The following is a 10,534-nucleotide window of genomic DNA, read 5'->3' as shown; positions in this document are numbered from 1 at the left end:
TCGACTCCTGCTACTGCTCAGCTACTGTGACTACAGCGGCACCTGAAAACATAATACTGTATCGCAATATGTTGAGGAAACAGTATTGAGATTCCCTCCACCACCTCCTCCTCCTCCTGGCCTCCCTCAACCGAGTCAACCCGACTCAAACCTCCGAGTCCCGGCGTTCTTTTCGGCGAATACTCGCGGAAACATTGCGCTCACCGCTGGGATCCGACCGACGGAACTACCTATAATACCGGATTGGGAAGTGCGCGTGCACCGCGGTCCCTTCTGCCCGTGTCGACATGAGAGCTCACTCGAGTCGGGGACCGCCGCATACGACCAAAGGCCCTCTGCAAAGTGCATGCATGCTCTGCTTATACACAGTCGATGTCGAACGGATTAAATTAGAGTCAAAGTATGCTTGGACGTCCTTGCTATGGCGGTACTTACAGGGATCTACAAGTGATCTACTAGGATCTGCTTACTGTATTAGGGAACGAGCAATGATCAGCTGCTTGGCATCAGCCACAATGATTAATGCTAGCACTTGAGTACTTGCCCCTGACCGCATCGCTCCAATGGATTGCGCAAAAGTGCCACGTACTCAAGTACTCAACACGTATGTACTATACTAGTTGGCATGCGTCTTAGCACGCCGTTTGCTTGCAGTTTATATATGCTGAGATCATCATCATACTGGTTGGCACCTCTCGCGTGTTGTCAGCAACGCCCATATCTAGTCGAATCTGTTCTGTGAGTCTTCGATGCGCTCACCAAAAACATCTGGTCTCTAACCGTCCATTTTCCCTAGCCCTGACCGCCGCCTAGACGATGGTGCAAAATACTCAGGCTGCCGCAGGCGTCGCGACAAGCTCGCTGCGAGCGCGATCTCCGCACCCTGCAGAGACACCAACAACCAAAACACAACAGGGCTCTGAGTCCATTGAGCTCGCCGACCTGCGCACCAATGAGGACAGGTCATCAGATTCAAAGCAAGATGGGACCGCAACTTCACAGGCCGCGGGGAGTCTATCCGAAGTGGACCCGCGCATTTTGCGCCGGAAAGCGAATATTCATTTCGCTGCTATGTGCTGGTCGATGTTCCTGGCGGGTTGGAACGACGGAACGACGGGTCCTTTACTGCCCCGCATACAGGAGGTGTACCATGTACGCGCCCTTGAACCTCATCGGACTGACTACCGTACTGATTTTTCATGAAGGTAAATTTTACGATAGTGTCCCTCATCTTCGTCTTCGCCTGCTTGGTCTGTCTTCCTTGCTGAATCCAAAATCGACGTCGTCTGAGTCGCTTCGTTTTAGGGTTTCATCACCGCCGCAGCTGCGAACGTCGCCTTGACAGACCGCTACGGATTTGGCTGGGTAAGCATGCTTTCCCCCGCATACCAATTACCGACTCAAGATCATCATTAGGTCATGGTAATAGGTATACGCCTCCGCCCATCACCCTCAAACCTTTTATCTAAACCAGGCTGGTGGGACAGGTTCGATCGCTCAAATGGTAGGGTATGCATTTGAGGCATCCGCCCCGCCGTTCCCCGTCTTCGTATTGGGTTATTGCATCAATGGGTTCGGCATGTCGCTCCAGGTAAGCTCTATCTTGGAACGTCTGTCCTTCCCAGCTTCCTTACCGACATCGATGTCAACCAGGATGCAGGAGCAAACGGCTATGTCAGCAGTTGGAACGAGGCCACCGAGACCAAGATGGGCATCATGCACGCGGTATATGGTAACTGCCACCTGTGTCTGTCTGGTGCATGACATCTGAAGCCGTTGCATAGGACTTGGCGGACTCTGCTCTCCCCTGGTCGCAACTCAGTTCTCCGGGCAGCGTCACTGGTCATTCCACTACTTGACGTCGCTGGGAGTCGCTTCCATTAACACCGCTGTCCTGGTAGCAGTGCTCCGCTTCCGGAATCAGGATGGTAGGTGTTGCAAGGTCTTTGGTATTCTCGACCTACAGGCTGACCGGCCTGACATCTAGAATGCCTCGCCGAGATCGGACAACAACCGCCAGAGACGACGTCGGGGAGTAACGAAGGGAAGTATAGACAGATCTTCCGCCTGCGCGCCCTCCATCTCCTTGCGTTGTTCATCTTCATATATGTCGGTATCGAAGTTACTGTCGGAGGTCAGTCGCATGTATCGCCCTCTCAGACACACATTATTCAAATGCCCCATAACGGACGACAGGATGGATCGTCACGTACGTAATTGATGTACGCGCCGGCGGCCCGTCCTCTGGTTATATTTCGTCTGGTTTCTTCGGAGGTATGTCACGCCCAACTTTGGCGTACCGAAGCTCATACATCATCTAGGGCTGACCCTCGGTCGCGTCGCCCTTCTCTGGGTAAACAAGGCGGTAAGCTCCACTTCCCAGTGTACACCCCAACTCGTCTCACGCTGATCGTCACCGCCACCCAGGTCGGCGAGCGCTATGTCATCTTCATCTACGTCCTCCTCGCCATCGGGCTCGAGCTCATCGTCTGGTTCGTGCCTTCGCTCATCGGGGGCGCCGTCGCCGTCGCCTTCGTCGGCGTCGTCTTAGGGCCCATCTACCCGATCGTGATGAACCATTCAGGGCGCATCCTCCCGCCGTGGCTCCTCACGGGCTGCATCGGATGGATCGCGGGCTTCGGCCAAGCGGGCAGCGCGTTCCTGCCGTTCTTGACGGGCTTGCTGGCCAGCAGGGAGGGAATAAAGACTCTGCAGCCGTTGTGAGTAGTTTATCATGTGTTGGAGTGGCCATTACGCTTGAGTTGCTGATCGTGACATGGTGCAGGTTGGTGTCGATGATGGGTTTCCTGTTCTGCTTGTGGGCGATCGTGCCGAATCATGCGCGCAAAGTTGATTGATCATGGGAAGATTGGGTACCCTGTATTTTAACCTTTGGGCAGGCGTAGACCAAATCGTGCATGCAGTACGCAGGCGACACTACGAATGTGACTATGGGTGTCCACCAGATGTATTTGGGACCCGTGGCCTGTTGACATGTGTCTTGGAAAACGGTTCAGTAATTCGCTTCTTGCTTGCTTGTGCCGTATGTAGGCTCCGACATTACTGAGCTATCTCACCGCCGTTGAGTAGGAAAGGGCCGCCGATGGCGTCGTGCGAAATGCTCCTGATCTAACTCGCCATGCATGATGTCTTTTAATTATCCTGGCCATTGGAGGATCGCACGGTAAGATAGAAATGTGTACATGCGCCAGATATGAAGCAAAAGGTATATGGATGCGTGAAGGGTTAGTATGAAGTCACTACAACACAACGTGATCAATCCTCGGTGGCAACAGCGGTCTTGCAGGATATCTATGAAGGCAGTTCAGCTGAATACCGCAGCATAAGCCGGAAGCTACTCACGCTGCGGTACATGCCCGCTGCGACACAGCTAGGTGTATCATCCCCAAGGCTATTGACCCAATCATCATAGAATGCGCGGATACCATCGGCAAGCCTATCTCCGTCGCAACTACTCCGCGCACTGATGATCACCCGCTGGTCGTCGCTCCCCTCTTTCCCCTTCGCCATTCCTCTGAGTATCTCGAGCGTACCCTCGATATCCTTTGCGCCCGTGCAGCACAGTATCTCCATCTGCTCCAGGCCGCTCGCGCCACGCACCGCCGCGAGCTGGTCGAATGCATACTCGATCGCCGTGCGCGTGCTGTAAAATCTGCGGAGGCGCCGGAGGAACGGCGTGCTCGCGAGCTGCTGGACTTCCCAGTCGGAGAGGTACGTGTCCATGCTCGTCACGCAGCGCAGGGCTTGCGTGCAGCGCAGGTGGCGCGTGTCGAGGTGCCCGTGCACGGGCCCCACGTGGATCGACGTGACGCGCAGCGGAACGACGCCAGCGATGCGGTACATGAGGTGCTGCGCGAGGTTGACGAGCGCGACCGAAGTAAGGGAGCTGCACCGCGCGAGAATTTGGTGCAGCAGTGTGATGGGCCATGCGGTGGAGGCGTAGGAGAGGTCGCGCTCGGCGTGCGAGCTCTTGGGCCCGAGCCAGAGGTGCTGCACGGCGCTGTCGAGGGAGGCACTGGGTGGGGAGAGCCGGAGCGTGCGCTCGAAGGCTATGATTTGGCGTGAGGAGGTGAGGACGACAGACCGGTATAGCACGGGCTGGAGCCATTCGTGCGCGGTCTTGCAGACCAGGGATAAGGATGCGGCGAATGGTGCGTCTCCTACGCATGCGTGAAGAAAGACTGGTGCGCGATCGGTGAGCACGAGAATGCTCGGGCATTGAAAGATGTATACCCTACGGAGTGGGCTGTCAGCGCTCGAGCTTCAAGGGATGCGAAAATCGATACCGCTCACTTCGTGAATCAATTCTAAAGGAAGGACATGAGGGTACGATGCCTCCGAATCCACCGAACGAATCAAACCAAGCTCCATTGTGATTTGTCTGCGTGTCAATGTGTAAGAACGCACAAAGGATTCTGAATCAGGACGCAAATACGCACCTAGTTTACGAGTAGAAAGCTGAAGATGACTCACAGAACCCAAGCAAACAGACCGAGGTCAATCGCCACCTCTGTGGTATATAAAGGAACCGGGTGTACGTTGGAGCCCTCTCGGAACCTGCTCCTTACATCCGATGCAGTGCTCGCCCCTTTGAACCCGCGCAACAAGCCGAGTCCAGGAGTTCACTAGTCAGGAGATGGCGCGAGCCTGAGCAGAGTTAGTCACGCTGCACGCCGGACATTGATTGGGACTCAATTGCATAACTGGATACGAGATGTTACACATTAAATGCATCGGTGTCGTGGTAGTATTCTGTATACTATCTATGGCGGATGAGGACCCAAAGGAGAGCGTTTCCCAGTGAGCTCCAACACGTCGGCAGCGGCGGCGGACGAGAGATCTGGGCATCCGCCCGCCATCTCCAGAAATGGTAACATCCCGCCCTTTGTTTGGTTCTGCTATGCACGGTGGCGCAGCGATCTCACCGCCCGGTCCCGCCGCGTCTTGACTCTTGCCACCAGCCTGCCACACGCTCCGTGCTCTCCATCGCTCTCCTCAACATCGGGCCACTCGCCATGTCGTCGAGCAAGGTTTCCTTCACTATCCACCGACCCACAGCCTCTCGCGGGGACTCCGGCAGCACAGACTCTGCCCCCGAGGCCAACTTCAAAGTCCCGCCGCTCCCAAAGCGCCTCGTCGCGCCCAGCAACGGCGGCAGCCCGCTCAGGTCCTCCGCGCCCGCGCCACGGGCGCGTAGACACGATTACCATGCTCATGAGAAGGACAGCTCTGACGAGGAAGACGGGGAGACAGACGAGCTCGTAACAGGGTTTGACCAATCCGGTGTGCAGCGGTGCGTCCCCCTTCCCCTCCCCCGTTCTTTTTCCAGAGCGGTGCCGCAGCTCACAGTAGCCTCTCTCCATGCGACACATGCATACAGGTTACATGACAAGCGCAAGGCACCCGAGGGCCCACTCGTCATCCCCGCGCTTAGGAACAAAGACTGGCGCGAACTCGCGAGGAAGCGCAAGTCGCTGTATGTCCCGCCGCAGTCCGCCGCGACGGGCGCAGACGGGAGCGTCGGCGGCCTCGGCACGCGCGACGCGATCAACTCGGGCCCGCAGCTGTCCGGTCTGCAGGTGAACAAACGGGTGAAGCTCGACGAGGACGAGGGGTCCGTCCGATCTACCCCGCCCGCGGACGAAGGCGCGCAGACTGCAACGGAGAGCGTGAAGAAGGAAGAAGAGACGGAGGACGCGCGCGCCCTCCGTGCCATCCTCGCATCCACCGCGAACGGTGACGACCCAGACGCACCCCACATCGACGCCATCCCGCTCGCCACGCCCGCGCCGAGCGAAGACGACGTGTACAAGCAGGACGTCGAGGAGCTCCCCGAGTCCGCATCGCTCGAGGACTACGACCGCGTGCCGGTCTCGCAGTTCGGCGCTGCGCTGCTGCGCGGGATGGGCTGGAAGGAGGGCATGGCCGCGAGCAAGAAGAACCGCGGCCCCGTCGAACCGTACCTCCCTCAGGCCCGTCCGGCGCTCCTGGGAATTGGCGCGAAGGAGAAGGAGGTGTTAGATGATGGGAGTAAGGGGAAGAAGGGTAAGGGCAGGCCGGAGAGGCGGTATGTGCCCGTCATCAAGAAGGAACGCGCCCGGGATGGTAGTGAGGATAGAGAGAGGTCATCAACGAGGTCATCCTCGCTTGAACGCCGGAAGGACCGGGACCGGGACGGCGATCGGAGAGACAGAGACCATGGCAAGGACCGGGAGCGCTACCGGGATAGGGACAGGGATCACGGGAGGGACAAGGAGCGGGACCGGGACCGAGACCAGCGAAGGGACGACAGGGACTACGGCTATGACAAGGACCGGCGGAGAGATCGTCGAGATGGCGATCATGACTCGTCGCGGAAAGAACGCGATAGTCGTAGGGATCGTTCACCAGACCGATCCGACTCGGACAGGCGGAGGGACAGGGATCGCGACCGTAGATATTGAACGGTCCGTGGTGGTTGGATGTGTGCGTGGTGCGCACTTCTACTTTGTGTACGTTGTGGCGTTCGACTGATCATGGTCGAGTCTTCAGTTAATATGTCTCTAGACTGATCGGTGTACTCTGTTGTCCGTCTACCAAAGACTCAGAGTCCTCGCGGGTTAGCATAGAATCGCAGTGATGGTGTGTATATATATGTGCTGAATCTTCCAGAATTGTGCGCAAGGCATGAACGTTGAACTGTGTACACAGTCAAGATTGTATGAAACGCTAGATGACAATCCGACCAGCGCAGGGCTGCATTTGCCAGTAAACGTTGGTATCGACCTCGTCGCGCCTTCGAACCTACAAGTTTACTACAACCTTGGTCCGTGCGTTCGCCCCTGCGGTTGGGCCCCACCCACCGTCCCCCGCCGCGTCCTCCGCGGCCGCCGGCCGCCGTCCCCCGCATTGCGCACGATTCCGAAGAGGTCCCTGGGAGTAGTTGCGGTCGTGCACGTGCCCATGCCAACCGTGAGGATTCTCAAGTGGTCTTCAAGCTCAAGGCTTTGGGAGATGTCGGCGACGGCCTCCACCATCCCCCGCGCAGGCAGCGGCTACGTGCGCGCCGCGTACGCCATAGCCCCGCCGGGTGGCCGCCCTCGCTGCGCAGGCCGCCCGCTGGCGCTCGCCCGCCGACCACCAGTCTCATGCACGTACAGCCAACATGCCGTGACCACGCCATTTGTGGTACCCGTACGTTGTGCCTTTCGCATACGCATCCGTACGCGAAATCGGCGCTTGCGTGCCCTCGGACCCATCCCACCAGGCTGTCGCAAGTGTATGTGTGCGCACTACTTTCGCGTACGGATTCGTACGCAAAGACAAGCACTCTGTGAGCAACGTCGCACAGGTTCTCTCTTACCGCCCTTGGCCGCGGCCTGTCACCTCCGGGTCACCATGCCCCCTGGCAATGGCCGATCGCCCTTTGCGGCTGACGATGCTCATCTGCGCCTGATGTGCCACTAGGACATCATCGGGAGCACGATATGAGCATGTGCTATCCAAACTCTCGATACCCTCGCAAGGGAACAGGCTCCAAGGAGCCTGGAGGGATGTCACTCGCAATCAATCCTTTTAGGGAAAGTGCCCATCGCCTTACCGCACACGCTTCTTTTTTTCCTCCCAACGTCCTTGTTTGCTCTCCTCTGGAAATCGTCCTTCATCATGGCCAATCTCAACAGCTCAGATCTCACCATGCAGTTTGAGCAGGACGCTGTCGTGATGGCAAAGCCCGGTGCGGTCCCCTCTGCTCCGCGGAGCTCTTCGTTGGCAGTATGCAACATAGCTCCAGCACCCGCCCCTGTGAGTTTCTCTGTGCCAGCTTCTCTTCGGTCTCTGCACTGCTGGGCGAGTACGCATATAACGATCGCTCTAGCGATACGGCTATGGTAAGGGCACGACGTTGCTCTGCCGCGGGCGCACCGTCGCGAAGGCCTGCGTTTTCGCGGCGGGTTTTCATGTTCTATTTGCTGCGCCAATGACTATATGCTGACCGTCATCAAGGATGTTGCCGGCACTGAGGTACTCAAGGCTTGTAGCCACCAAGATGTCAAACAGGCCACCTCAGAGACGACGGCGCCGGTCAGTGGACTGATTATTCGGCGTTGTCCCTGCTCAGCCCATGTATTAGGAGGCTGCAGATGCCTCAAAGACCGTGCAGAAGCGCAAGGGCTCCACCATCACCGAATTTCCAGACACGAAAAAGCCAAAGGGAGAGGGAGAGGGTAGAGAGGCTGACGCCGTGATCATCGCCGAAGTAAGCGCATATACTCCGCTTGTTCATGTGCTTCAGAAACCCACTGACGGTTACAACACCAAGGACTCTGATGATGCCTCGTCCTCATCCGGTTCCTCGTCCTCATCGGACTCCTCATCCTCCTCGGATGACGATTCTTCGTCGGATGACGATTTCATCGGACAATCTCAGCAAGACAGTTCATCGGAAGACGAGAGAACCCTAGGTGTGAAGTTCAAGGTAGTAAGCCTTTGGCTCGCCCGTGTGATTCATCACTAATCTCTTTGTCAGATAACTCAACAGGTCGTCGCCGTCCCGGCCGAGTGGGGACTACATGGCGCCGATCAGGTAACTCCCTCAATGAGGTCTGTTGAAGAAAAAGTAAGGGCGCGGTTCTCGCATGATCGTGAATATCAGCTCACCTCCCGCAGGCCCTGCGCTTTGAGGACCTTCGTCTTCGGATTCACGCGTTCAATTGCGAACGTGCTGCGGTCACCGCTGATCTCATGATCAAGCACGCCAGGCTCCAATCCCAACTTCGTACGGACGCAACCACAGCTGCCGCGTACCAGATGAGAGCATGGAGAGACTACTACACCGCCAGCAAGGCCGCTGGAGAGCTCGGCGAAGAGATACCTCGTCCAGTGTTCCCTGCCACTCTGGAATCGTTCGAAACGTTCCTGCCCGATATCTCAACCCTTCTCAAAACATCAATGGCTCCGTACTCTCCAGGCTGGATCAACCTCGGGCATGGCCAATCAGCTCCTGAAGGCTCGTCCGCGACTACGGGAAGCTCTGCCGCGACTACGGGAAGCTCTGCCGCGACTACGGGAAGCTCTGCCGCGACTACGGGAAGCTCTTCCACGACTACTGGAAGCTCTTCCACGACTACTGGAAGCTCTTCCACGACTACTGGAAGCTCTTCCACGACTACTGGAAGCTCGACTCCTGCAGCCTACAACCTCCGTGCCACTGACTTGGACAAACATGTTCAGATTCATGTTGCCGGGGCCGACATAAAGGGCCAGAATACCGACTTTTCGCTCCAAGATTAAGTACAGATCCAGCCCATCCCAAGTGCCTCGTTTCGGACTCGTTCTCGGTTTGGACTCGCTGTCGTTCTGGACTCGCTCTCATTGTAGGCATGCTGTCGTCTCGGGCTCGCTCTCGTCTAAGCCGCTCAAAGGCTGTACTGTGTATATTTCTGGCTGTAATCCCTGGACAGCACTTTACACCGTGTCTGCCTTCCGAATCTCTGTACTATAATTCATGCCCCCTAGCGTACAAACGCATCTGTTCGTGCACCTGGCGCGCAAGTTAAAGCCTCCGCTCAGTTGCAATGAGATGTCAGACAAGGATGTTACAATCACTGCCATTTGTTGGTCTCCGTTCCTTGGTCAATAATGGAAAGCCATATCTACGCACCTAGTAGCCTCTTCTTCTCTGGATGTGCCGTGCCAATGCGTGAAATTGGCCGCGTTCAGCTCGCTCGCCAAGGGCAGCTTCCAATGTCGCGCGCATTTCTCGAGGAGAAGCCCGATTCAACGCCACGTCTCGAACCCCGAAGCCCAAGTTGAAGGAGGAGGCGAAGACGGTGGCGCAGGCCACCGCACTTGTGATGTCAGCATGAAGTCATCCCCACTCCCGCCCACGCAGATACTGGAGAATTGGCGTCCGAGTTTATATATCAACTGGTGGTCTCGGGGCCTGGCTTTCTTCAGCACTTTTATCTCGACTTACACGACTCTTGACGAACACCTTCTTTCAATCGTATTCTCTGATAAAATGACCGACCCCACGTACGCAGGAAAGAGCAACGAGCAGATGTACGTGGGCTTCGCTACGTCTTGATACACCCAGTTACTGACTCGGACTTCTGGGATGCAGCATCAACGAGCAGGCCGCCTCGCTCGAGGAGAAGAGCCACTACCAGCATGGCGCGCGCTTCCACCGTACGTCCTCACCTTCCTCACCATCTTGTACTCACACGCGCCTCAACGCGAGCAGCCGGCGGCGCAACGGCCACCTCGCTCGAATCGGGCGTGAACGAGTCCGGCGTGGCGGGCTTCCCGACCGCGAGCGGGATGGAACAGGTCAGTGTCGGCCGGACGGGCCAGACGGGCGGTGGCACGAGCGACCAGGTGCGTTGAGTTCGTCAAGGGTACTGTGGGCATGAATGCTGAGCGTGTGCGTAGTGGATTCCCCCGAGGGAGGGTGGGGACCATAAGACGGGAGAGGACCGCGCGAGCGCGTTCGGTGGTGGAGTGAAGTATGGACCTACGGGGAGTCGTCAGTAGA

The 10,534-nt window shown here is 57.2% G+C and overlaps 5 protein-coding genes across 5 annotated transcripts; 4 read left to right on the top strand and 1 right to left on the bottom strand.

The window, feature by feature from the left end:
• The first annotated feature begins 542 nt into the window (after window positions 1-542).
• On the top strand, window positions 543-3,124 carry C8Q71DRAFT_196718 (MFS general substrate transporter). Its single transcript, XM_047916916.1, has 13 exons — window positions 543-738; window positions 797-1,152; window positions 1,206-1,250; window positions 1,306-1,365; window positions 1,417-1,429; window positions 1,488-1,591; window positions 1,654-1,732; window positions 1,785-1,928; window positions 1,988-2,134; window positions 2,197-2,274; window positions 2,322-2,365; window positions 2,428-2,720; window positions 2,786-3,124. Exons 2-13 carry the CDS (start codon window positions 817-819, stop codon window positions 2,856-2,858), a joined length of 1,416 nt encoding a protein of 471 aa, XP_047776060.1. The 5' UTR covers window positions 543-738; window positions 797-816; the 3' UTR covers window positions 2,859-3,124.
• A 10-nt stretch (window positions 3,125-3,134) lies between these two features.
• C8Q71DRAFT_774923 (uncharacterized protein) lies at window positions 3,135-4,693 on the bottom strand. Its single transcript, XM_047924564.1, has 4 exons — window positions 4,461-4,693; window positions 4,316-4,402; window positions 3,364-4,204; window positions 3,135-3,312 (listed from the first exon to the last, which is right to left on the bottom strand). Exons 2-4 carry the CDS (start codon window positions 4,390-4,392, stop codon window positions 3,277-3,279), a joined length of 954 nt encoding a protein of 317 aa, XP_047776059.1. The 5' UTR covers window positions 4,393-4,402; window positions 4,461-4,693; the 3' UTR covers window positions 3,135-3,276.
• A 278-nt stretch (window positions 4,694-4,971) lies between these two features.
• C8Q71DRAFT_774917 (DExH-box splicing factor binding site-domain-containing protein) lies at window positions 4,972-6,871 on the top strand. Its single transcript, XM_047924563.1, has 4 exons — window positions 4,972-5,314; window positions 5,402-6,493; window positions 6,553-6,619; window positions 6,673-6,871. Exons 1-2 carry the CDS (start codon window positions 5,037-5,039, stop codon window positions 6,462-6,464), a joined length of 1,341 nt encoding a protein of 446 aa, XP_047776058.1. The 5' UTR covers window positions 4,972-5,036; the 3' UTR covers window positions 6,465-6,493; window positions 6,553-6,619; window positions 6,673-6,871.
• Window positions 6,872-8,419: 1,548 nt separating this feature from the next.
• On the top strand, window positions 8,420-9,577 carry C8Q71DRAFT_196637 (uncharacterized protein). The gene is made up of 3 exons (XM_047916915.1): window positions 8,420-8,476; window positions 8,528-8,617; window positions 8,668-9,577. Exons 2-3 carry the CDS (start codon window positions 8,597-8,599, stop codon window positions 9,289-9,291), a joined length of 645 nt encoding a protein of 214 aa, XP_047776057.1. The 5' UTR covers window positions 8,420-8,476; window positions 8,528-8,596; the 3' UTR covers window positions 9,292-9,577.
• A 444-nt stretch (window positions 9,578-10,021) lies between these two features.
• Window positions 10,022-10,533, top strand: C8Q71DRAFT_725925 (uncharacterized protein; the record flags this gene model as incomplete). Its single annotated transcript, XM_047921732.1, has 4 exons — window positions 10,022-10,062; window positions 10,124-10,188; window positions 10,244-10,377; window positions 10,432-10,533. 4 exons carry the CDS (start codon window positions 10,022-10,024, stop codon window positions 10,531-10,533), a joined length of 342 nt encoding a protein of 113 aa, XP_047776056.1.
• Window position 10,534: the final 1 nt, after the last annotated feature.

Source organism: Rhodofomes roseus, assembly GCF_022264815.1.
Source record: "Rhodofomes roseus strain CIRM-BRFM 1785 chromosome Unknown C8Q71scaffold_19, whole genome shotgun sequence".
Classification (NCBI taxonomy): Eukaryota; Fungi; Basidiomycota; class Agaricomycetes; order Polyporales; family Fomitopsidaceae; genus Rhodofomes; species Rhodofomes roseus.
The sequence above is the reverse complement of the archived record's forward strand: the minus strand, read 5'-3'. Positions and strand labels throughout refer to the sequence as shown.